General features: G+C 39.8%; 1 protein-coding gene across 2 annotated transcripts in view; it reads left to right on the top strand.

The window, feature by feature from the left end:
- Window positions 1–27,288, top strand: part of VWA8 (von Willebrand factor A domain containing 8) — a 376,366-nt gene that overhangs the window by 5,647 nt on the left and 343,431 nt on the right. For both annotated transcript variants that reach the window (XM_066380832.1, XM_066380831.1), the window contains exon 2: window positions 12,714–12,791. In XM_066380832.1, the coding sequence (XP_066236929.1) occupies window positions 12,714–12,791 (78 nt within the window). The remainder of the gene's footprint in view (window positions 1–12,713; window positions 12,792–27,288) is intronic.

The raw sequence follows: 27,288 nt of genomic DNA, 5'->3' as shown, positions 1-27,288 counted from the left end.
GCTTTAGTTGTTCACTGATTGCTTCTCAAAGTGCGTAGATGGGGGTGGGGGTAGGAGTGGGAGGGAGGGAGGTTCCAGCGAAACCAGTGACTCCTTGCTCAAGCGAGTGACCTTGGGCTCAAGTCAGGGACAGTGAAATCATGTCTAGGATCCTTTGCTCAAGCTGTCAACCCTGTGCTCAAGCTGGTGAGCCTGCGCTCAAGAAAGCATCCTTGGATGTTTGAACTTGGGACCTCAGTGTCCCAGGTTGATGCTCTATTCATTGTGCCACCACTAGTCAGGCAAAAGATACTATTAATTACCTTGTGTATAGAAACTGTTTTTCCATAAATCATTGGAAAATCTCTGTAAATTAGGATTATTGCATGTGATAAAATCAAGCCTTGCTATTTTAGATGTGGTCTTTATTTGGAAGGTTTTATCTTTTGTATTTTTTCAGGATTTTAATTCTTAAGTACCTGTGCTTCATGCCTGAATAAAATATATAATTTAATTTATTGGTAATAGTGTTTATGTGATACTTTGTATACTGTACAGGGATTTAGGTTAATCTGAGCTATGTGTGATTGCTTTTTTGCATTATTTGTAATAAATGCAATTAAATGTTAAGTAGCATAGTCTATACAAATTACTTTTTTTATTAACAGTTTGCACTTTTTATTGTATTCTAGTTATTTTAACAATTTCCATTACACCTCTCTTATATTAACTAAAATCATTTTTTTAAATGATTGAATTTAATCAACATAATTTATTTGAAAAAAGTCATACCATAGTTTTTTCTGCCTAAGTTATGTTACCTTTTGAGTTATAAGTATCTCATTCCCCATTAGAGTAATACTTACTTAAAAGAATTTAGAGTCCATTTAACTCTTTGAGTAGTGAGTTTTTTTCATGCTCGCTGACCCTTGGGAGTGAGTTTCTTTTCAAAAAATGAAATTAGTTCTAGTTACAGTTTTATTAACTTAAAATCATGTTTGTTTGATAACCAATTTATGGAAACAAGAAGAACATACATTTGCCTTTTTTAAATGTTGCCTTACACATTTTTAAAATAAAAATTTTTGTACGATCATACTCTGGATGGTCAAGAGGCAAGAGAATGTACATGAACGTTCGTACTACTCAAAGGTTAAATAAATTCTTTACAAATGCCTTGACTTCTGAGCATATTGAAGATGGACTGTTCATAGAAAATCATGAGCCAGAACTTAATTAAGAAACAAACTTTAATTTAAAACTATAATCATTCTTTTATTATTAATTTATCACACATTTATTGAATACATGCTTGGTGCACACAGGTGATTAAAATATAGGTCCTGCCCACAAAATGCTGAGGTTTTATAAATTAAGCAGTGATTTTTACACATTTTTCTTAGTAAAGTTACTATTAAAAAAGGCAACAGTTTTTCTTTTGAATGACAAGTTGGTTACTTTCATACTGATTCAGAGCTCTCTAGTGTTAAAGCTCTTAGATTTTTGTTTGCTTGTTTGGTAAGAGTTTTTTATTCCTTAAAAAATTTGTTTATATGTTTAATTGTTTTGTCACATGAGTAAATTTGGAGAGTAGAAGAAAAATAATATATTTCAGCCCCATGGTTCATGGATTTTATTTTAATACTGTTTGTATGACTGTTGGGCAGATAAAATATATTATGCTCACTTTGTTAAAGATGGCGCTGCCCACGTGGAAGCTGTCACCCAGGTGATATTAATGTGTGTCGGGGGTGGGCTGTGGGCAGGCAGGATCCTTGTAGCCTGGGGCTTGGTTTTAGGACTAAGCCTTTCCCACCCTTTTTGATGTGGGGTGGTGCAATCCCATCATGCCCCAGATAAGTGACTTTGTATTAGAGACTTCCCTATTTTGTATATTGGATTAAAGGTTTTGATTTCTACACTATAGAATGGGGGCATAACAGGAGCTTGCCCTCTTGGTTCCTGAGATTAACATTAGAACAGAGAGCAGAGAAAGGCCACGTGGAGGAGGCCAGGAGAAGCAGCCAAGATGGCGGAGTGTTGAGTGAGAAGCCAGTTTGTGCAGAGTTTGAGTAGGGAGAAGGAAGGCGATGGGGAACAGAGGTGAATAAGTCTGATGAGCTAGAAACTTTTGATTCTAGGAAACTTGGATAAGTCAGTAGCTTTGTGAACACTGAATGTGAGTGGGTTTTGGAGCCCAGTGTGTGTTTTACTTGCCTGCTGGGTGCAAGCTAGGATTAAAGATGATGGCCCATCAGTTTTTGGCTCCATTGTTTCTTTACCGACTGTCTAAATCCAATGCGAACCTGCTTGGACCTGGCTGCTGTGATGGCCATGGCAACTGGCTTTACAATGACAGTACAGGGGTCCTCAGGTTATGACACAGTTCCATTTCTACAACAGTGACATAAACTGAATTTTGGTGTAAGTCAAATCACACCTTAGCCTAAGTCACTTATCTAGCCTAACACAGTTATAAAATCATAATCTAGAACATGAAAACACAACTAAGCCACAGAAGAGGGAAAGAGTACATAAATACACTGTACACTTGTTGGGCAGATGAAATATATTATGCTCACTTTGTTAAAGATGGTGCTGCCCACGTGGAGACCGTTGCCCAGGTGATATTAATGTGTGTCTCTGTGGGCTGTGGGCAGGCAGAATCCTTGTTGCCTGGGGCTTGGTTTTGGGATTAAGCCTTTCCTACCCTTTTTGATGTGGGGTGGTACAATCCTATCATGCCTCAGAAAGTGACTTTGTATTAGAGACTTCCCAATTTTGTATATTGGATTAAAGGTCTGGATTTCTACACTATAAAATAGGGGCAGAATGGGAGCTTGTGCTCTTGGTTCCTGAGATTAATATTAGAGAGCAGAGAGCAGAGAAAGGCCACGTGGAAGAGGCCAGGAGATGCAGCCAAGATGGCACAGTGTTGAGTAAGAAGCCAGTTAGTGCAGAGTTTGTGCAGGGAGAAGGAAGGAGATGGGGGGAACAGAGGTGAATAAGTCTGGTGCGCTAGAAACCTTTGATTCTAGGAAACTCGGATAAGTCAGTAGCTTTGTGAGCACTGAATGTGAGTGGGTTTTGGAGCCCAGTGTGTGTTTTTACTTGCCCGCCGGGTGCAAGCTAGAATTAAAGATGGTGGCCCACCAGTTTTTGGCTCCATTGTTTCTTTAGCGACTGTCTGAATCTAATGCGAACCTGCATGGGCCAGGCTGCTGTGATGGTGGCCCTGACCACTGGCTTTACAACACTGTACTGTGTATTCTTCTGCTATGTGCAAACTAGTTCGCCCATGTAGTCTGTAATTATGACGCGAACAACATAAGCCAAAACACTGATGTCTCAATTTTTTTAAGTTTTAATGGGAGTGAACATTGTAAACTTGAAACATCATATGTCAAGACTGTCGTCACCCGAGGACCATATACGTATGTATATTGTGTGTGTTAGGTTCCTCATGAATGTTTCCTTAACATTTTAAAGTCAAGGAAAAAAAAACCCCACCAACAATACATTTTTTCACTTATCTCCTAAAAGGATTTTGCAAATATGTATTCCTTTGAACATTTTTAGGTTGATATCTGAAAATTATCCTGATTAGAATTAGTTATAGAGTATATTTCCAGTGTGTTGTAAATATTGACATTTAAAACAAGAATTGTTACAGTCCTGTTTAAAGTGTGTCTTTTAAGTGAAATTAGTAATTTATTAACTGATATCTCTATTTTGAAAATAGATAAAAAGCTCTTTTTTACTGTCAGAAAATTTACCTTAATCCTTTATCTCAGCGGTAGTTAACCTGGTCCTTACCGCCCACTAGTGGGTGTTCCAGCTTTCATGGTGGGCGGTAGCAGAGCAACCAAAGTATAAATAAAAAGGTAGATTTAACTATAATAAGTTGTTTTATAAAAATTTATTCTGCCAAACAGCGAAAATCTGACATAAAGTACTTGGTAAGTAATTATTATATGCTTTAACTTGCTGTAACTCTGCTTTATAAATTTTATAAAGTAAAGTTACTTCCCTACTTTATAAATCACCATTACTATGGAACCAGTGGGTGCTTAGAAAATTTTACTACCAACAGAGATACAAAAGTGGGCGGTAGGTATAAAAAGGTTGACTACCCCTGCTTTATCTCATCGAATTTGTATTTCAGTTATACTTACTCATAATTTTAACTTAATATATTTTCTTGAAAGTTTTTTTTATCATACTTTTCTGCAACAAAAAACATTTAAATGTTAAAATAGTTCTAGTATACCAGTTATTAGAGCACATTGTTCATAAGGACATCAAAAGATTCCAAATTTTCATAAACACTAAAATTTTTCAGAAACATACCTATTGATAACATGAGTGGTGCTTCCCCAGTTGAATATTAATTATTTTGAAAATTGTAAATAATTTTGATATAGTAATATTACTCAAATTTTGCACACTTTCTAAGTTATAAGACAATGGTATGTTAATTTAGTATAAAAATGTTATTTTAATTTTATCAACCGACAACTTTATTATAGTCTTTTTCAGGTTTGTAGGTAACAGAGAGTCAGAAACCACCAGACATGCAGGTAGTTCTTGAATCTCTGAATTAGGGAGATTCACTAAAATGGCTTTAGCAAAATGTATCAAATGGCTGTAGTTACTTTCTCACCTGGAGGCTGCAGTTTAATGTGCTCTGAAAATGTTTTAAAACCATTATGTACAGGAGACATAATCAATAATTGTAATATAGTATGAGAAATATTATTATAGAACATGAACCAGATTATGCTACCAGAAAGACAGGAATGGAGTGATCAATTCCTGACGGAGGTGGAGATTATGCAAAAGTAAAAGGGAAGATGCAGTGGGGAGATGAAGATACAGTATTTGAGGAGTAGTTGTGTGATGGGAAGATGGGAAGAGAGAGATCTGGAAGGGCTTCTAGGATGAGGAATCAGTCACTGAGATAGGAGTACAAGAGGTAGAGCTGGTTAGAGGTTCTGTTTTTCTCATGTTACAGTTGAGGTGTCTCTGGAATAGCTAAGTAAAATGTAGTAGGTTACTGACAGGTATGGAACTCAGGGGAGAGGTCTGAGCCAAAGTAGACATTTAACACTTTAGTTATAGTGTCAGAGTTGGGCCATTATACCAATGGATTAGATGACTCAGGAAATTGTAGCATGATAACAGAAGATGGCCCAGAATATCAACACTGACACAGAGAGGGCAAATGCCTCTAACCCATATGAATGTCATTTTCCTCTCTGCCAACAGTACCAGGCGTGGCTAATTGATCACTGCCCCGTATCTTTTTTTTTTTTTTTTTAAGTGAGAGGCAGGGAGGCAGGGACAGACTCCCACTATTGCGACCAGGATCCACCCGGCAAGCTCCCTAGGGGCGATGTTCTGCCCATCTGGGGCATTGCTTTGTTGCTCAGCAACCAAGCTATTTTAGCATCTGAGGCAGAGGCCACGGAGCCATCCTCAGCACCTGGGACCAACTCACTCCAATCAAACCATGGCTGCAAGAGGGGAAGAGAGAGAGAGAAAGAAGCAAGAGGGGGAGGGATGGAACAGCAGCAGATGGTTGCTTCTCCTGTGTGCCCTGACTGGGAATTGAACCGGGACATCCACATGCGGGGCTGACACCCTGCCACTGAGCCAGAGCCATCACTGTCCTATATCTTATTGAGTCCATTAAGATAATTTCCGCCCTGGCTGGTTGGCTCAGTGGTAGAGCGTCAGCCTGGCGTGCAGGAGTCCCGGGTTGAATTCCCGGCCAGGGCACACAGGAGAAGCACCCATCTGCTTCTACACCCCTCCCCCTCTCCTTCTTCTCTGTCTCTCTCTTCCCCTCCCGCAGCCAAGGCTCCATTGGAGCAAAGATGGCCCGGGCACTGGGGATGGCTCTGTGGCCTCTGCCTCAGGTGCTAGAATGGCTCTGGTCGCAACAGAGCGATGCCCCAGATGGGCAGAGCATCGCCCCCTGGTGGACGTGCCGGGTGGATCCTGGTCGGGCGCATGCGGGAGTCTGTCTGACTGCCTCTCTGTTTCCAACTTCGGAAAAATACAAAAAAAAAAAAAAAAAAAAAAAAAAAAGATAGTTTCCATTGTGACTTCTTTGGATTTTTAAAAGAAGACTGTTGCTTGATTTCTAAATGTTTAGTGACTTTCCAGTTATTTCCAGATCTTTCTGTTACTTGATTTCATTTTGATCAGAACATACTTTGTATGATTTCAATCTTTTGAAATTATTAACACTTGCTTTATGGTCCAGCAGCCTATGATCTATTTTGGTAAATGTTCCATGCACAATTAAACATATGTTTTCTGCTCTTGTTGAGCATAGTGTTCCATAAAAGATCACTTAGGTTGAGTGGCTAATAGTGTTTGCAGATCTTCTCTGTCCTTACTTCTACTCAATCTTAGCCAAAATGTCGAAAAGTGATTACTTCTGTATCCTTCTATCCCCCTAACCCCCAACTTTTTTATCCTTTATTAAGAGAAATATATTAAAATATCCAGAGATGATTTTGGATTTGTCTATTTCTGCTTTTCCTTCTGTCAGCTTCTGGTTCGTGTTTATTCCTCAGCACCCTCTTGGGCAGGTCACCACCACATATTTGCTGTGTTCCTCCTCAAAGGGTCACAGCTCCCTTTAGGAAGCTTTCTAAATACACTTTCTCTGCTGACTCTTTCCCCTGTGCCATCAGCCTTAGGAGTGGTAATGGCTTTCTGTTACTGCTAGTCTCATTACTGATGGTTTACCTAAGCTCTGCCCACATCTTCTTTGTACATGGTTCCTTTATTATACTGTTCTTAGTTACAAAATTTAAATGTACCATCTGTCTCTGCTGGGACCTCGACTAATAAATGGATGTGCTTGGGATAAGCATTTCAGTCAGTGGGCAAATCCAGTTCAAAAGCATGAGATGGGTTTGTGTCTGACATGTTTAAGGACTAGTGAAGAGACCCATGTGGCTAGAGTAGAGTGAGGAGGACACTTGTAGTAGGAGATGAAATCAGAGAGGAAATGGAGAGCCTCGTCAGAATAGCCTTTTAGGCCATCGCAAAGACTGGAGGCTTGACCAGAGGACTGACATTACTTGATTCCTATTTTATTATGATCACTGTGGCTGCTCTGTTGAGAATAAATGGTAGGGTGCAAGGGTTGAAACAGGTGATCTGTTGGAAGGTGAGAGGAAGTGCTGTTTAAATGCGAAAGTGAGCCTGACCAGGCGGTGGTGCAGTGGATAGAGCATCAGACTGGGACGCAGAGGACCCAGGTTCAAAACCCGGAGGTCTCTAGATGAGTGTGGGCTCACCAGCTTAAGTGCAGGGTCACTGGCTTGAGGGTGGAATCATAGACATGACCCCATGGTTGCTGGCTTGAGCCAAGGTCACTGGCTTGAGCAAGGGGTCACTCACTCTGCTGTAGCCCTCCTGATCAAGACACATATGAGAAAGCAATCAATGAACAACTAAGGTGCTGCAATGAAGAATTGATGATTCTTATCTCTCTCCCTTCCTGTCTGTCTATCCCTATCTGTCCCTCTCTCTGTCTCTATTATGATACAAAAAAATAAAGAAATAAATAAAAAAAATTTAAAAATATTAAATAAATGAGAAGGTGATTTAACTAGGAAATGCCTAATTGGTTTGGGTCAGCACTGTGGTGGGAGGGGATGGGAAAAGTGGGCAGTACTGGGTACCTCTTATAAACAGAGTCAGTGGGACTCTCTGAGTTGCCTGAGAGGACAGTTGAGAATGGCTACAAGACTTCCGCATGAACACCTGGAAGGATTAACTTGCCATTGGCAGAACTGTAGCCCTCTGTGGGTGAGGCACATTTTGTGGAACTATCCAGAGTTTAGTTTTGAATATGTTGAGTTTAAGTTGCTTAGTAGGCATTTTAGTGTCTGTTGGTATCTTTGTTTGGAGTTCTGTGATCTGGGTTAGAGGTATACATTTGGAGCCAGCAATATTTAAGAGTTACACTTAAAGCAGTGGTTCTCAAACTTTTTGAAGTCGAGGTGCATTCAAAATCCTACAAATAATTGTAGGTGCACTATATACAAATTTTGAGAAATATGTTATAATGATTAAGTCAAATATTAAAGAAAAAAATATAAAGTCCAAGTGTGCTTTTATGGTAATTAAATGAAATAAATACAACAAAATTAAATTTATTCTGACATTAAAAAACATTTTTATGTTACATTTTTTTGAGTTATGCTTTAGAATTCGTAAAAAAGAGGGGTTAAAAATAAAAAAATGACAAAAAAAGTAATCTTTTATATATATATGTGTGTTTTATATACACACACACACACACACACACACACACATTCTTAGTAAGATTTAGTACTCGGTAGGTCTCGGCGCAAATGTGTTAAGTTGTTTCATTCTTGTGTGTATGAGAAACATGAGCCTGATGTGTCCCAGTGAATTTTTCAATGTTTGGGCATATATTTGAAAGGCAAACTCTCATTTCCTTGTCAATACATTGAAGAATTCCTCTCTTTTTACTCTTTTTTTTAAAATATTTTATTTATTGATTTTTAGAGAGAGGGGAGAGAGAGAGAGAAAGGGGAGGAGCAGGAAGCATCAACTCCCATATGTGCCTTGACCAGACAAGCCCAAGTTTTCGAACTGGCAACCTCAGTGTTCCAGGTCGACACTTTATCCCACTGCGCCACCACAGGTCAGGCCTCTTTTTACTCTTAATTGTGTTGAGTGCAGAAAATCCCCACCATACATATCATCTTAACTTTACACCAAACAAAGTATAGAAGAAACTTGCCTCCAGTCTTTCCAGGGAACATGGAGGGTAGTGTAAACAATCCAGCACCACAGCTTAACAGCCTTTTGCAACCTAATCAGGCAAGTGAGGTGGGGGGTTGGGCAGACTGTCAGCTTACAACCAATTCCCCACACCTCTGTCCCCCAAAAATCTAAACTCCAAAAACCCTGTTGGTTTTTTGGTCCCCAACAGGCACATGTTTCTCTGGAATACCATAGGGAACACGTGGAAATCTAGGGCGCACCAGTGCGCCCTGGCACACACTTTGAGAACCACTGACTTAAAGGCATATAACTGGGTGAACACATCAAGGAAAGGTTGTAGATAAAATAGAAAAAAGGCCAGACCTGGGCCTCTGAACCCAATGTTATGAAATTGAGAAGAGGAAGAGAAAGCAAAGAGGACTTAAAAGAGTCATAATGAGGTAGGAGGAAAACAGAGGGGGTGAGAGGACAAGGAGGAGAGGGAAAGAGTGGGCGAGAAGGAGAGGCAGAGTCCCCTACTGTGTGTCTGACAGGAGACAGGGCCTTGACTCTACTCTGATCACAGTGGTTAGTCGTGCCCCCACCTGCCCCCTGGCAGCTAGGCTGTGGGTAATACCTTGGTTTGGCTAATTAAATTCTCATGTCCAAGACTGAATTATGAGGGAGTTATGCAGATGTTGCAGGAACAGTTTACTTATGGCCATGTTCTTATTCGTTGAAGATGAAGAATCATGATTTGAGCAACTTAAGATAGCGTTTTCCCAACTTTTCTACAAGTTTGAAAAATATCAAAATCAAATGATGGGAAGGTTGTCTTCTGCTCATGGTGTCTAATGGTGTGGATGTAGTGTTGCTAGGGGTAGTATCTCAGTGAGTTTATCCTGGGGAGTGACATTGACTGTGTTTCCTGTTGCCTTTCCTACCATGCTGTGGAGAGTTTCTGAGCCTAGGTCTCTTCAGTGACTCATGGTTCTGTGAGTTATTTTATATTACTGCGGTAACAGAAGCCTTTTACAAAGCTACTTTGAGAGAGTGTTTCTGTTACAGTAGTTAATTTAAGGACCTCACAGGAACCATGCTAACTAAGAGTCAAGATAAAATAATATAAATAATGTTTCTATGATAATATTTGCCAAATACCTAGTACTCAATAAATACCAGCTAATTAGACTACTTCAGAGGAAAATTCTTTTGATTTATACAATTGAACTCTAATTATACGTCTTCTGTATCAGAAAGTATACCTGGGTTTTGCACAGTGTTTCTACATTTCTCTAAATTTATCACATAATTGTAATACATGTATTTCTCAATAAAAACTTTTTTTCCCCAAAGATTCACAAATTTCTTCATTTGTAAATTCTGTCTCATGGGGTTATTTTGAGACCATATAAAGTACTTCAAAGATAGTAATACTTCAAGAAGTGTTGGTCGTTGTTATTATTACCATGATTTAAGACCTTAGTCTCCAGGATCCCTCACTAGCTCAAAACCAGCAGTGTTCAAAGATATGTCAGAGCTTCCTGTACTGTCTCTGAGCCCTTTCCAAAGGAAGCTCCAGGTGCAGATGGTGTCCGTGTGCCTCGTTTGCTGTTGAAGAGAGCAAAGCAAATACTGCTCAGTTTAGTCCTGCACTTTAGATCAGCTAGAAATTAATGCTATTTATTTATTTATTTATTTATTTATTTTTAAGTGAGAGGGGGAGAGATAGAGAGACAGATTCCTGCATGCACCCTAACCAGGAATCCACCTGGCAACCCCCATCTGGAGCTAATGTTTGAACTACCCTTGCTATTTTTCTCTCCTGAGGCGTATACACTCAGACAAACTGAGCTATCCTCAGCACCCAAGGCAGAGGCTCAGACCAATTGAGCCACTGGCTGTGGGAGGGGAAGAGGAAGAGAGGGGGAGAGGAAGGAGGAGAGAAGCAGATTGTTGCTTCTCTTGTGCACCCTGACTGGGAATTGAACCCAGGACATCCATATACTGGGCCAACTCTATCCACTGAGCCAACCTACAAGGGGCAATGTTATTTTTTAAAAATTAGATTTTTGGCCCTGGCCAGTTGGCTCAGTGGTAGAGTGTTGGCCTGGCATGTGGAAGTCCTGGGTTTGATTCCTGGCCAGGGCACACAGGAGAAATGCCCATCTGCTTCTCCACCCGTCCCCCTCTCCTTCCTCTCTGTCTCTCTCTTCCCCTCCCACAGCCAAGGCTCCATTGGAGCAAAGTTGGCCCAGGCGCTGAGGATGTCTCCATGGCCTCCTCCTCAGGTGCTAGAATGGCTCTGATTGCAGTGGAGCAACGCCACAGAGGGGCTGAGCATCGCCCCCTGGTGGGCATGCTGGGTGGATCCCATTCAAGCACATGCAGGAGTCTGTCTGTCTGCCTCCTCTGCTTTTCACTTTGGAAAAATACAAAAACAAACAAACAGAAAACTCTCTGGCCTCTCAAAAAATAAAAATAAAAATTAGATTTGATGCCTGACCCGGCAGTGGTGCAGTGGATAGAGCGTCTAACTGGGATGCCGAGGACCCAGGTTCGAGACCCCGAGGTCACCAGCTTGAGCGTGGGCTCATCTGGTTTGAGTAAAAAGCTCACCAGCATGGACCCAGGGTTGCTGCCTCAAGCAAGGGGTTACTCGGTCTGCTGAAGGCCCGCAGTCAAGGCACATATGAGAAAGCAATCAATGAACAACTAAAGTGTTGCAATGCGCAACAAAAAACTAATGATTGATGCTTCTCATCTCTCCGTTCCTGTCTGTCTGTCCCTGTCTATCCCTCTTTCTGACTCTCTCTCTGTAAAAACAAAACAAAACACAACAACAACAAAAATTAGATTTGAGAAAAAGTCATTGAGACCTTTTGCTCGGTTTTGTTTGTTTTGTCTGTTGTAGGAATTCTTGGCATATATGCCACTGTTTTTATGTACCTAGAAATACTGAAATTTTGAGTTATGTTGCTAGGGAACTTGAAGTGTATGTAGTAAAAATAAAAACCTGTAGAGATGTGAAAAGTTGCAGAAATGTGTTAACAGTACCACGTAAGGATACTTTGGATGATCCTGAGCAAAATACTTCCTTCTGTAATGTTGTTGACTATTAGTATTGCTCTTAATAAGAAAATAAAGCTGGTTAATATGCATATATAAGGTCTACCGGAAAGTTCTGTCCATTTCTATCACAAGTTTCGACACATAAGCACATGTTTATTTGGCACATGTGTGCCTCTCTATTTTTATCACTTAATGTATACATACTGACGTAGCAAATGAACTAAAAGTTGATTCACGTTAGTCTTATGTGTGAAGCGATAGTGTACCCAGGGCTACGGATAAAGTTAATTTACGCCACTGTAATTTTTACGAATTTCAACAAGGAAGAAATGCTACAGAAGCATATAGAAATTTATTTAAAGTGTTTAGTGAAGGAATAATACCAACTATCACTTGTTTTTGTTTTTACAAAATTTTTTGAAGGGCAAAAAATTCAAAAATGAAGAAGATATCAAACAAGCACTGGTTCAATTTTTTGCATCAAAAGATAAAACATTTTTCAAAAATGGGATATACAAATTGCCCTCACACTGGCAAGAAATCATTAATAATAATGGCAATTATATTATTTAATAAAGTTTATTGATGGTAAGAAAAATTTGTATTTTGTTTTATTCCAAAAACGGACAGAACTTGCCGGTAGACCTTATATATTATACTTCACCTTTTTTGCTAACGTAGCATTTAAAATGCAAATTTCACTGATGCTTCCATTCTCCTTTCTATAACTTACACTTGGAGTGGAAGGTTAGAGCACAGTGTCTGTGGTGTGACACAGACTGATGTGTGGTGCGTTTCCATAATATCCCTCTCTGAAAGTCAGGGGCATCAATGTTGGGAAAGGCATAGTGTGTGGCTTTCTCACTCTTCTCTTGTAATGTGTTTCTTTGTTCCTTTTTTAGGCGATACAGTTAATATTGGAGATGTATCCTATAAGTTGAAAACTCCTAAGAGCCCGGAACTTGTACCACAGAACTACAGTAAGAAATATTTATTTATTTATGAATGAATAACTTTTAACTTTTCATCATGTGACTTTTTAAATATATACAAACTAAAGAGTAATACAAACCTGATGTACGTATCATTTAGCATCAGCATTTACCAACATGTGCCAGTCTTCTTTTACGTGCTCCTGGTTTTTTTTGTTCTGGAGTATTTAAAACCTATCCCAAACATTGTATCACTTCACCCATGAATGTTTCCGTAAAAATGTTATTTTTAATATACTATTATTTCTTTAATTAGGATAAATTCACATATAACAAAACGCACAGTTCTTAAATATTCGTTTTGTTTAGTTTTGACAATTTTATAAACTTGTATAACGACCAAGATTATTTTCATCACCGAGTGTTCTTTTGTGCCTTTTCCAACTACCCTGCCCTGGAAACCAGTTCTCTTTTCTACTATGATAGACAAGTTTTACCTGTTCTTCATCTGTAGATAAATATTCGTAACATATGGTATTATTTTGTCTTCTTTGATCAAGCTTATCATTTTTAGGTTCGCCCATGTTACTGTACCTATCTGGTTTTATTGCTGAGTATTACTCTATTGTACAAATATACCATATTTTATTTGTCTGTTCTCCAGTTGATGTACATTTGAATAGTTTCCATTTTTGGACTGCTATGAATAAGGTGCTGTGAACATTCCTGTACAATTATGTGGTCATAAGTTTTCACTTATCTTGAATAAATAGGAGTTCTATTGATGTGTTATAGGATAGATTCTTGTTTAACTTCATAAGATACTGCTAGTTGTACCAAGTAGTTTTACCATTTACCCTTTGATCAAGAGATGTTGTACATCCTTGCCAACATTGGTACTTCTACTCTTTTTCTTCATTTACTTATTCTGCTAGGTGTGAAATGGTAACTCATCATGCTTTTTGTTTTCTAAAAGCTTTATTGTTGTATAATTCATATACCATAAAATTCATCTTTTTGAAGTATACAAGTCAGTGGTTTTTAGTATATTCACAAAGCTGTGCAACTATGCTACTAACTTTAGAGCCTTTTCATCGTCCCCCAAAGAAACTTCATATCCACTAATAGTCACTCCTTATTTCCTTTTCTTTCTACCCTTGCCTGCCCAACCCCCTTAGCAAGCGCCTGTCTTTGGCAATCACTGATACACTTTTTCTTATGGATTTGTCTGTTCGGAACATTTCATATAAATGGGATCATCCATAATGTGACCTTTGTGTCTGGCTCATTTCGTAGTGTTATCATAACTATCATAACTTACAATGTTTTTAAGCATTCATGTTTTAGCATGTGTTAGTAGTTCATTTCTTTCTATGGCTAAATAGCATGTCATTGTATAAATATACCACATTTTGTTATCTACTCATCAGTTGATGGACATTTGGATTGTTTCTACTTTTTGAGCTATCATGAATAATATTGCTATGAACATTCATATACAAGTTTTTTTTTAATGCTATTTTATTTAGTCCTACCCTATGCCATAGGAAATCTTGTTTTTTAAAAATTAATTTTACTGGGGTGAAATTGATAAATCAGGGTATGTATGTTCAGAAAAAACATCTCTAGGTTATTTTGACATTTGATTATGCTGCATTCCCATCACCCAAAGTCCAGTTGTCTTCTGTCACCTTCTAACTGGTTTTCTTTGTGTCCCTCCCCTCCCCTAACACTCTCCCTCTCCTCCCCTTCACACCATAACCACCACACTCTTGTCCATGTCACTGAGTCTCATTTTTATGTCCCACCTATGTATGGAATCATATAGTTCTTAGTTTTTTCTGATTTACTTATTTTGCTCAGTATAATGTTATCAAGGTCCATCCATGTTGTTGTAAATGATCCAATGTCATCATTTCTTATGGCTGAGTAGTATTCCATAGTATATATGTACCAAAGCTTTTTAATCCACTCGTCCACTGATGGACACTTGGGCTGTTTCCAGATCTTTGCTATTGTGAACAATGCTGCCATAAACATGGGGGTGCGTTTCTTCTTTTCAAACAGTGCTATGGTATTCTTGGGTTATATTCCTAAAACTGGGATAGCTGGGTCAAAAGGCAGTTCGATTTTTAATTTTTTGAGGAATCTCCATACTGTTTTCCACAGTGGCTGCACCAGTCTGCATTCCCACCAGCAGTGCAGGAGGGTTCCCTTTTCTCCACATCCTCGCCAGCACTTATTCTGTGTTATTTTGTTGCTGAGCGCCATTCTGACTGGTGTGAGGTGATACCTCATTGTGGTTTTAATTTGCATTTCTCTAATGATTAGTGATGTTGAGCATTTTTTCATATGCCTATTGGCCATCTGTATGTCCTCTTTGGAGAAGTGTCTATTCATTTCTTTTGTCCATTTTTTGATTGGATTGTTTGTCTTCCTGGTATTGAGTTTTACAAGTTCTTTATAAATTTTGGTTATTAACCCCTTATCAGACGTATTGTCAAATATATTCTCCCATTGTGCAGTTTGTCTTTTTATTCTGTTCTTATTGTCTTTAGCTGTGCAGAAGCTTTTTAGTTTGATAAAGTCCCATTTGTTTATCCTGTCTTTTATTTCACTTGCCCATGGAGATAAATTGGCAAATATATTGCTGCAAGGGATGTCAGAGAGCTTACTGACTATGTTTTCTTCTAAGATGCTTATGGTTTTACGTCTTACATTTAGGTCTTTTATCCATCTTGAGTTTATTTTTGTGAATGGTGTAAGTTGGTGGTCTAGTTTTATTTATTTGCAGGTAGCTGTCCAATTTTCCCAACACCATTTGTTGAAGAGGCTGTCTTTAGTCCAATGTATGCTCTTACCTCCTTTGTCAAATATCAGTTGTCCATAGAGCTGTGGGTTTATTTCTGGGTTCTCAGTTCTGTTCCATTGACCTATATGCCTGCTCTTATGCCAGTACCTGGCTGTTTTGAGTACAGTGGCCTTATAGTATAACTTGATATCAGGAAGTGTGATACCTCCCACTTTATTCTTCCTTTTCAAGATTGCTGAGGCTATTCATGTTCTCTTTTGGTTCCATATAAAATTTTGGACTATGTGTTCTATATCTTTGAAGTAAGTCATTGGTATTTTAATCGGTATTGCATTGAATTTATAAATTGTTTTGGGTAATATAGACATTTTAATGATGTTTATTCTTCCTAACCATGAGCACGGTATATGCTTCCAGTTGTTTGTATCTTCCCTGATTTCTTTTATCAATGTTTTATAATTTTCTGAGTACAAGTCTTTAATCTCCCTGGTTAAATTTATTCCTAGGTACTTTATTTTTTTGGTTGCAATGGTGAAGGGGATTGCTTCCTTAATTTCTCTTTCTGACAGTTCATTGTTAGTGTATAAAAATGCCCCTGATTTCTGAGTATTGATTTTATATCCTGTCACCTTGCAGAATTCATTTATCAAGTGTAGTAGTTTTTTGACTGAGACTTTAGGGTTTTCTATATACAATATCATCATCTGCAAATAATGATAGTTTTACTTCTTCTTTTCTAATTTGGATGCCTTTTATTTCTTTTTCTTGTCTGATTGCTGTGACTAGGACTTCCAGAACTATGTTGAATAAGAGGGGTGAAAGGGGGTATCCCTGCCTTGTTCCTGATCTTAAGGATATTCCTTTTAATTTTTGCCTGTTGAGTGTGATGGTGGCTGTGGGTTTGTCATAGCTGGCCTTTATTATGTTGAGGTATATTCCCTGTGCTCCCACTTTGCTGAGCGTTTTGATCATGAATTGGTGCTGGATTTTTTTTTTTTTTTTTGTATTTTTCTGAAGCTGGAAACAGGGAGGCAGTCAGACAGACTCCTGCATGTGCTTGACCGGGATCCACCGGCACACCCACCAGGGGGCGATGCTCAGCCCATCTGGGGCGTCACTCTGTTGCGACCAGAGCCACTCTAGCGCCTGAGGCAGAGACCATGGAGCCATCCCCAGCGCCCGGCCATCTTTGCTCCAGTGGAGCCTTGGCTGCGGGAGAGGAAGAGAGAGACAGAGAGGAAGGAGAGGGGGAGGGGTGGAGAAGCAGATGGGCGCTTCTCCTGTGTGCCCTGGCCGGGAATCGAACCTGAGTCTTACGCACACAAGGCCGACCCTCTACCACTGAGCCAACCGGCCAGGGCTGGTGCTGGATTTTATCAAATACTTTTTCTGCATCTATTGAAATTATCATGTGGTTTTTCTCCTTCCTTTTGTTTATGTGATGAATCACATTGATTGATTTGTGAATATTGTACCAACCTTGCCTCCCCAGAATAAATCCCACTTGATCATGATGTATGATTTTTTTTCATATATTGCTGGATCTGGTTTGCTAATATTTTGTTGAGGATTTTAGCATCTAAATTCATCAGGGATATGGGCCTATAATTTTCTTTCTTTGTGTTTTCTTTGCCTGGTTTTGGAATCAGAATTACACTCACCTCATAAAAGGAGCTTGGAAGTCTTCCTTCCTCTTGAATTTTTGAAATAGCTTGAGAAGAATAGGAGTTAGTTCTTCTTTGAATATTTCGTAGAATTCACTTGTGAAGCCATCAGGCCCAGGACTTTTCTTTTTTGGGAGTTTTTTGATAGCTGTTTCAATCTCATTTGTTATAATTGGTCTGTTTAGGTTTTCTGATTCTTCCAGATTGATTTTTGGAAGATTATATGTTTCAAGGAATTTGTCTATCTCTTCTAGGTTGTCTAGTTTTTTGGTGTACAGTTCTTCATAGTATTTTCTTACAATATTTTGTATTTCTGTTGTTTCAGTTGTTATTTCTCCACTCTCATTTCTAATTTTATTAACTTCAGTCTTCTCTCTTTTTTTCTTGGTGGTTAAAGGTTCATTGATCTTGTTTACCTTTTTAAAGAACTAGCTCCTGGTTTCATTGATTCTTTGTATTGTTTTTTTAGCCTCTCTGTCATTTATTTCTGCTCTGATCTTTATTATTTCCTTCTTTCTGATATTACTGGGCTTTAATTGCTGTTCTTTTTCTAGTTCTTTTAGATGCAGGGTCAAGTTGTTTATTTGAGCTTTTTCTAGCTTCTTGAGGTATCTCCTGTAATGCTATGAACTTCCCTCTCAGGACTGCTTTTGCTGTGTCCCATCAATTTTGAGTTGATGTATGCTCGTTATCGTTCGTTTCTAGGAATTTTTTAACTTCTTCTTTGATCTCATTGTTAACCCATTCAATATTTAATAACATGCTATTTAGTTTCCAAGTTTTTGAGTACTTTTCAGTTTTTCTGTTGTGGTTGATTTCTAGTTTCATGCTATTGTGATCAGAGAAAGTGCTCAATATGATTTCAATCTTCTTAAATTTGTTGAGACCGCTTTTGTTCCCTAACATGTGGTCTATCCTAGAGAATGTACCATGAGCACTTGAGGAGAATGTATATTCTGCTGCTTTAGGGTGAAAGATTCTGAAGATATCTATTAAATTGAGTTGATCTAGTATGTCCCTTAAGTCTACTGTTTCTTTGTTAAATTTTTTTCTTGAGGATCTAGCTAGTGATGTTCGTGGGGTATTGAAATCCCCTACCAATATAGTATTGCTGTTGATCTCACCCTTTAAATGTATCAAAGTCTGCTTTATATATTTAGGTGCTCTTATATTAGGTGCGTAGATATTTATAACAGTAATATCTTCCTGTTGGATTGCTCTCTTTATCATTATGTAATGACCTTGTTTATCTCTTACTATAGTCTTTGTTTTAAAATTCATTTTGTCTGATATAAGTATTGCTAACCCAGCTTTTTTTTTTGTATTTTTCTGAAGATGGAAACGGGCAGAAACAGTCAGACAGACTCCCGCATGCGCCCAACCGGGATCCACCCGGCATGCTCACCAGGGGCGACGCTCTGCCCACCAGGGGGCGATGCTCTGCCGCGACCAGAGCCACTCTAGTGCCTGGGGCAGAGGCCAAGGAGCCATCCCCAGCGCCCGGGCCATCTTAGCTCCAATGGAGCCTTGGCTGCGGGAGGGGAAGAGAGAGACAGAGAGGAAGGAGAGGGGGAGGGGTGGAGAGGCAGATGGGCGCCTCTCCTGTGTGCCCTGGCCGGGAATTGAACCCGGGACCTCTTCACACCAGGCCGATGCTCTACCCCTGAGCCAACCGGCCAGTGCCTGCTACCCCAGCTTTTTTTTTTCATTTCCATTTGCATGAAATATTTTTTTTCCATCCTTTTATCTTCAGTCTGTGTGCATCTTTTGTTTTAAGGTGTGTCTTTTGTAGACAGCATATGTATGGGTCCTGTATTCTTATCCATGCAGCTAACCTATGTCTTTTGATCAGATAATTTAATCCATTTACATTTAAGGTATTATTGATATGTAATTGTTTATTGCCATTTTATTTTTTAACACTGTATTCCTTTTTTGCTATATTCTTTTTCTTCTTTGATCTGTTTACAATAGGCCGCTTAGTATTTCTTGCAGCCTTGGTTGGTGGTAGTGAATTCTTTGAGTTTTTTTTTGTCTGGAAAGCTTTTTATTTCTCCTTCAATTTTATTTTATTTTTTTTTTAATATTTTATTTATTGATTTTTTAGAGAGAGAGGAGTGAGAGAGAGAGACAGAGAGAGAGAGAAGGGGGAGGAGCAGGAAGCTTCGACTCCCATATGTGCCTTGACCAGGCAAGCCCAAGGTTTTGAACCGACGACCTCAGTGTTCCAGGTCGACGCTTTATCCCACTGCGCCACCACAGGTCAGGCCTCTCCTTCAGTTTTAAACGATTGCCTTGCTGGATAAAGTAGTCTTGGTTGTAGTCTCTTGTTCTGCATTACTTTGAATATTTCTTGCCATTCCCTTCTGGCCTCAGGTGTTTCTGATGAGAAGTTGGAAGTCATTCTTATGAGGGCTCCTTTGTAGGTGATAGTCTTTTTTTCTCTAGCAGCTTTTACTATTTTCTCTTTATCATGTAGCTTTGGTATTTTAATTATGATGTGTCTTGGTGTAGATTTCTTTGGGTTTCTCTTTAATGGAGTTCTCTGTGCTTCTTGAACTTGTGAGATGTTTTCCTGCCTTAATTGAGGGAAGTTTTCAGCTATAATATGTTTGAACAAAGTCTCTATCCCTTGTTCTTTCTCTTCTTCTTCAGGAACCCCTATGATGAGAATGTTATTTCTTTTCATGTTGTCACAGAGCTCTCTTAGAGTTTCCTCCTACCTTTTGAGTCTCTTTTCTTTTTTCTGCTCTGCTTCCATGCCTTCATTTATCTTGTCCTTTAACTCGCTGATTTGATTCTCAGCTTCATCCATCCCGCTTTTAATTCCTTCTATTGTGTTCTTCATTTTTGATATTTTTTATATTTGCTATCTTTTTATTTAGGTGTTCATAATGACCATCTATTATTGTTTTAATATCTTTGAGCATCCTAACAATCATTATTTTAAACTCTGCATCTGGTAATTTGGTTATATCTGGCTCATTCAGGTCCGTTTCTGGGGATTTCTCTTGATTCATTTGTGTTACATTTTTCTGCCTTCTCATTTTGTCTGTTTAAATGAAGATTTTGGCCACTGGAGTCCACTGGTGTGGCCTCTGTGTTCCCTAGGTGTGGTCTGTCTGCAGGCCCGCCACCCCCTCTGCTATTGCTGCCTAGGGCTTTTGGGTATGGGTGTTGCTGGTGCCTGCCCACTGGGGCTGTTGCTGAGGTTTCTGCATGTCCTTCATGGGAGGGGCTGTGATCACATGCTCGGGTGTATAAGCCTTGGTGGCCTTGGCCTTCGCCCCGCCCCCACAGGTGGCATTATGCTCGGCCCTGTGGGCAGGGGTGAGCACCTTTGCTTAGTTGCTGGTCTTTGCCTGATTCCAGGCTTTTGCCTTGCCCTTTCAGGACGAACCTGCTCATGGGATGGCTACAAGCCTTGGCTCCATAGGCTGGGTGGGACTGCGTGCCCATGCTCAGTAGCGGGACTCCGCCTGTTCTGGGCTTTTGGCTCCACCCCTGTGGGAGGAGCTGGCTCTCAAGTCAGGCCACAAGCCTTGGTTCCCTGGGTGGTACAAGGCTGTGCTCCTGCGACCTTGCTCAAGGGTGGGTCTCCACCCCTTCCCCCGCAGGCTGGATTGCAGGCAGTCCACAGCTGGGCTTGACCACTTTTGCACGTCCTCTTCTCCCCTGCCAGGCCAGACTGAGCTCACATCTGGGCCTCAGTGGTGGCCAGCCGGCTTCCACCCTTGCCGACAGAACTGCTCTTCTGCGTCCCTCTGCTGCCCGCCCTCGGACGAGCCCTCAGCTGTGTGGGTGGGGTCACTGCAACTCAGACCCTAAGACTTACTACTGTAGTCCCGAAAGCTCCCTCCTTCTAAGCATCTCTGCTCTGAGCACCGCAGGAGAGCTCGTTTGGCTGGTGTCCTGCTTCCCTTTGCTGGTATTGCTATTTCCAGGGGAAATACTCACTTCAGATTTGGGGAGTGACTCAGCCCAGCAGTTAGGGTGGCTGTCTCTCAGAATGTTTCTCCCTGTGCCTCTTAGATTATACTCTCTTCCTGCTACTCCGGACCTCTCCTCTCTCCCCATCCCCTGGAGCCCTGGGTGAGTGGTTGTGAGAGAGGTTTTCTGCACGGTCCCTTTAAGAAGAGTCCTGGGTCTGAGAAATCAGTCTCTTTCTCACAAACAGTATCCTGACTTGTTTCCAGCTAAATACTGTCCATATGCCTCTTCTAGGCTCTGGGGCTACAGGCTGGGTCTTTGTTCATGGGACTCAGGACCCTCCCCTCTCTGCTAAACTCACTTCCCACCACGCGAGTCTCTCCCGGCTTCCATTCGCTCCGGGGAGCTGGGCAGCCCTCTCCGCATTTCCGCTTTTCCTACCAGTCTCAGTGTGCATTCTTCAGTGTTCCTTGGTTGAAGAGTCCTCTTAGTTTAGTCCAAAGTTGGTTTTTCCAGATGATGTTTCTTAAAATTAGTTTGTAATCCACTTTGGTTCTGGGAGATGGAAGTTGGTTTGTCCGCCTGCTCCATCGCTATCTTGTCTTCCATATACAAGTTTTTGTGTAGACATATGTTTTCAGTTTTTTTGGGTATATACCATATTTCCTCATGTGTAAGACACTCCTGTGTATAAGACACACCTTAATTTTAGGGCTTGAAATTTGAAAAAAAATATGTTACATAAAGTTATTAAACTCAAGTTTTGTTCATCATAAAATTCATACTACTCCTCATTACTGTCAAAACTCTCATCTATTAGCTTGTCCTCATCTGTTTGATGACAAATCACTGTCTTCAGTCTTCATATATTGCCTCATCCTCAGTTCCATCTATGGCATTTGAAATGCCACACTTCTTAAATGACTTGACAACGATCTCAATCTTGATATTATCCCAGGATCTTTTTACCCAGGTACAAACTTTTCCTATAGTTGGTTTCTTTACACTTCCTGCTGGTGTTAAATTAAACCCAGAAGACTTCATCTATTGGTTCCATTTGTCTCTCATGGCAGCTTTGAAGTGTTTGTCAATGCTGATATCAAATGGTTCGAGCTGGGATGTCAAGCACAGGAATGCTAATAGCCCCTTGCTCTTCAATTTATATCTTCAATTCCTTCTCTAACTCAGGCCATTTTGCTGACTTGCCTCTCATGCCCATCTTCTGCTGTGACATTTTCAGTAGGGTTTCTTCTTCCCATAATCAATCTCAGATTGATTTCTCAATTGGAGCAGGACCAAACTTACATTTAGCAGCATGATTTTCATTCACTTTTGCAAACTGGATCACTTTTAACTCGAATTCAGCACTGTAAAAAAATCTTTTCTGAGCCATTTCTGGGTAGAACATGGCAAAGCGTAACCTACCCTAATATACTGGTAACAAGTGCGAAACAATGAGCACAAAAGCAACAAGCGTGAAAAAGCAGGAAATGCAGGTAAAAAAATTACAACCACTGTATACGATACGCCCAGTTTTTAGAACCCAATTTTTTTGAAAAAGGGTACCTCTTGTACATGGGGAAATATAGTACCTAGGAGTAGAACTGCTAAGTCACATGGAATCTCCATGTTTACCATTTTGTGGAATTACCAGACTGTTTTCCAAGGAAGGTATACTATTTTACATTCTCACCAACAATGTTTGAGGATTCCCGTTTCTCCACATTTTGAGCAACACTGCTATTGTCTGTTTTATTATAGCCATCTTTGTGGGTATGATGTGGTATCTCTGTTTTGATTAGTATTTCCCTGCTAACTCATTGTCACTTCTTTGCTCAAAATCATGTCATTTCTTTTCTCAGAATTCCTTAAATGACTCTTTAGTCCCTTAGAGTAAAGGTCAATTCTTACCTCTCATGATCTACTATCAGCCTCATTTTTTGCTACTTTTCTTCTCCCATTTTATGTTCCAGTTATTGGGCACAATGCCCAATAATTTTTTGTTCACTCTTAAGATTCTTCCACTAGACTAGGTGCTCCTTGAGGGAGGACACCTCACTTTTATCTAACATAAATTCCCATTTACTTTACCTCCCAAGTAACTCTGCAATCTGTTGTCTCCACTCTGACCCATATTTTTTTCTTTTTTCAGTGAGAGAGAAACAGAGAGACAGAGACAGACAGGAAGGGAGAGAGATGAGAAGAATCCACTCGTAGCTGCAGCATTTTAGTTGTTCACTGATTGTTTCTTATATATAACTTGACCAAGGGGCTCCAGCTGAGTCAGTGACCCCTTGCTGAAGCCAATGACCTTGGGCTCAAGCCAGCAACCAGGGGTCATGTCTATGATCCCATGCTCAAGCTGGAGAACCTGTGCTCAAGCTGGTGAGCCCATGCTCAAGCTGGCTATCTTGGGGTATCGAACCTGGGTCCTCAGCATCCCAGGTAGATGCTCTATTCATTTTGCCAGCCACCACCAGTCAGACCCAGTTTTCTTTTACTATATATATTGAGTTATTTTCTTAGTGGTCTATTTTAGGGATTACAATTAACAATTTAACTTAAACTTGTTCAGATTAATACTAACAATTCAATAGTATGCAAAAACTTTGCTCTGTTTCCTTCAACCTTCTTTGTGCTATTATTGTCACACTAATTATATCCATATACATTAAAAGTTTACTGACACAGTTTTTTAATTATCATTTTATGAAGTTGTCTTTTGAATCATATAGAAGAAAAGAATGACAAACAAAAATATGTTTAGGCTGTCTATTTACATATGTAGTTACCTTTACTGGTATTCTTTCTTTGTGTGGATTTGAGTTACGTCTTGAGTGCTTTTTTCATTTTAGCAAGAGAACTCCCCTTGCTATTTCTTGTAGGGAAGATCTGCTATTGATAAGTTCTCTTAGTGTTTGTTTACCTAGAAATTTCTTAATTTTTTCTTTATTGCTCAAAAGATAATTTTACTGGATATGGAATTCTTATCTGACAGTATATTTTTTCCCTTCAACACTTTGAATATGTCACCTACTGCCTATGGCTCCATAGTTTCTGATGAGGAATCAGTTAATAATTGTATTAAAGATCCCCCTCTATGTGGTGAGTCACTTTTCTTTCTCCTATCAAGATTTTCTCTTTGGCTTTGGCTTTTGATATTTTGGTTATGGTATGTGTAATAACAAATCTCTTAGTTTTACCTCTATGGAGGTTGTTGAGCTTCTTGGATGTGTAGATTAATGTTTTCCTTTATTTGGGGAAGCTTTTGGCAGTTATACTTTATTGTTATTTCTTTCCTACTCTCTTTCTGGGACTCTCAATATGTATATGTTTGTATACTAGACCATGTCCCATGGATTTCTGATGTCCTTTTCACCTTTTGCTTCATTCTTTCTCTCTCTCTCTTTTTGTTTCTTAGATTGGATAATCTCAATTGACCTATATTCAGGTTTGCTGATTATTCTGCCTATTCACATCTGTTGCTGAGCTCCACTAGTGAATTTTTAAAATTTTACTTATTGTACATTTCAACTTCAGAATTTCTATTTGGATCGTCTTATTTAATTTAATCTTTTATTTATTTTAAATTTTATTTTATTTTAGTGAGAGAGAGAGTGAGACAGACAGACTGGAAGAGAGATGAGAAACATCAATTCTTTCTGCAGCATCTTAGTTGTTCATTGATTGCTTTCTCATATGTGCCTTGACTGGGATCTTCAGCAGAGAGAGTGACCCCTTGCTCAAGCCAGTGACCTTGGACTCAAATTAGTGACTTTGGGCTTCTAGCCAGCGATCTTTAGGCTCAAGATAATGACCATGGGTTTGTGTCTATGATACCACACTCAAACTGGCTACCCTGGGCTCAAGCTGGTGAGCCCATGCTCAAGCCAGTGACCTTTGGCTTTTGAACCTGAGTCCTCAGTATACCAGGTTGACACTCTATCCACTGTGCCACTACTTGGTCAGGCTATTTTTTTTGTTTGTTTGTTAAGTGAGAGGAGGGGAGGTAGTGAGACACATTCCCACATACACCCCAACCAGGATCCACCAGGCAACCCCTGTTTGGCTCTGATGCTCAAATCAACCGAGCTATTTTTAGTATCTGAGGCCGCTGCAGTAGGGCCAGCCAAATTATCCTCAGTGCCCAGGCCAATGCTGGAACCAATCAAGCCACTGGTTGTGGGAGGGGAAGAGGGAAAGAAGGGGGGAGGGAGGAGGAGAGAAGCAGATAGTCACTTCTCTTGTGTGCTCTGATTGGGAATTGAACCCTGAGCCCACCAGCCAGGGCCTATTTGGATCTTTTTAATAATTTGTTTTTTTGTTGATATTTTCTAGGGAAATATTGTTGACATGCTTTCCTTTAATTTTTAGACAGGCCTTCTTTTTAGTTCTTTGAACGTCTTTATAATAGCTGATTTAAAGTGTTGTCTACTGAGTCCAATATCTGGCTTCCTCAGGAATAGTTTTTATTTACTCCTTTTTTACCCCCTCTGTGTATGAGTTGTAATTTCCTATTTCTTTGCATTTCTTATAAATATTTTGTTGGAATGTAGACATATTAAATAGTATAATCTGGTGTAAAGCCAGTAGCCAGGGCCACCATCACAGCCACCTGGCCCATGCAGGTTCGCATTGGATTTGGACAGTCAGTAAAGAAACAACAGAGCCAAAAACTGATGGGCCATCATCTTTAATCCTAGCTTGCACCCGGCAGCAAGTAAAACCACACACTGGGCTTCAAAACCCACTCACATTCAGTGCTCACAAAGCTACTGACTTATCCGAGTTCCCTAGAATCAAAGGTTTCTAGCTCACCAGACTTTATTCACTTCTGTTTCCCATCTCCTTCTTTCTCCCTACTCAAACTCTGCACAAACTGGCTTCTCACTCAACACTCCGCCATCTTGGCTGCTTCTCCTGGCCTCCTCCACGTGGCCTCTCTCTGCTCTCCTCTCTGCTCTCTGCTCTCTAATGCTAATCTCAGGAACCAAGAGAGCAAGCTCCCCGTTCTGCCCCCATTTTATAGTGTAGAAATCAAAACCTTTATCCAATATACAAAATAGAGAAGTCTCTAATACAAAGTCACTTATCAAAGACATGATGGGATTGTACCACCCCACATCAAAAAGGGTGGGAAAGGCTTAATCCCAAAACCAAGCCCCAGGCTACAAGGATTCTGCCTGCCCACAGCCCGCCCCCAACACACATTAATACCACCTGGGTGATGGCCTCCACGTGGGCAGCACCATCTTTAACAAAGTGAGCATAATACATTTTATCTGCCCAACATCTGGCAATTCTGGAAATTAGATTCCTCCCATCCCCAAGGTTTGTTTTTACTTGTTGTTGTTGCTGTTTCTTTGTTCACTGACTTTTGTAGACTATTTGTCTAAAGTCTATTCTTCGTCGTGTGCAGCCACTGAAGTTTCTGCTTGGTTAGCTTAGTCATCAGGTAATGACTGGGCAAAAATTTCTTAAATGTCTAGAACAAATAAATTCTCTCAGCCTTTGCCTAGGATCTCTGTTTGCCTGTTGGTCTTGATTTCAGTGTTCCACAGACTGCTTACAAGTGTGTCTTAGTCTTTATTTCCTGCTTGTGCAAAGCTTTAATGTCAGCGAGCTGTGTGAGATTAGGCCTTTTCAGGACTTTCCTGGACATGTGCATGGACTTCTACACAGGTAGGCATACACTGGAGCTTTCCACAGCCTCCTTTGAACATCTCATTCCTAGTTTTTCCTTTTAAGTTTTGTTTTTTAGTTTTTTGTTATTTTCACCTTAGTTCCAATTGGTTTTGCTCCCTTAGGCAGTTGTGTCCTTAAGCAAGTGTTGCTGATTTTTCTTTAACAAAGGCCCTAAGGTATGAGATGATATCTGGTTGTGGTTTTAATTTGCATTTCTCTGATGATTAGTGACCTTGAATATCTTTTCATATGCTTATAGGCTATCTGTATGTTCTCTTTGGAGAAGTGTCTATTCAGGTCTTCTGCCCATTTCTTTATTAGATTGCTTGTTTTTTTATTTATTTTGTTTTTCTGTTTATCTTTTTTTCTTTTTTTTATATCTAGAGAGAGGGAGAGAGAGAGATAAGAGCATTGGCTCATAATTGCCGGACTTTTAGTTGTTTAATAATTGCTT

The sequence above is a fragment of the Saccopteryx leptura genome, chromosome 4 (genome assembly GCF_036850995.1).
Source record: "Saccopteryx leptura isolate mSacLep1 chromosome 4, mSacLep1_pri_phased_curated, whole genome shotgun sequence".
NCBI lineage: Eukaryota > Metazoa > Chordata > Mammalia > Chiroptera > Emballonuridae > Saccopteryx > Saccopteryx leptura.
Note: the sequence above shows the minus strand (reverse complement) of the source record. Positions and strands in the feature narration are given on the sequence as shown.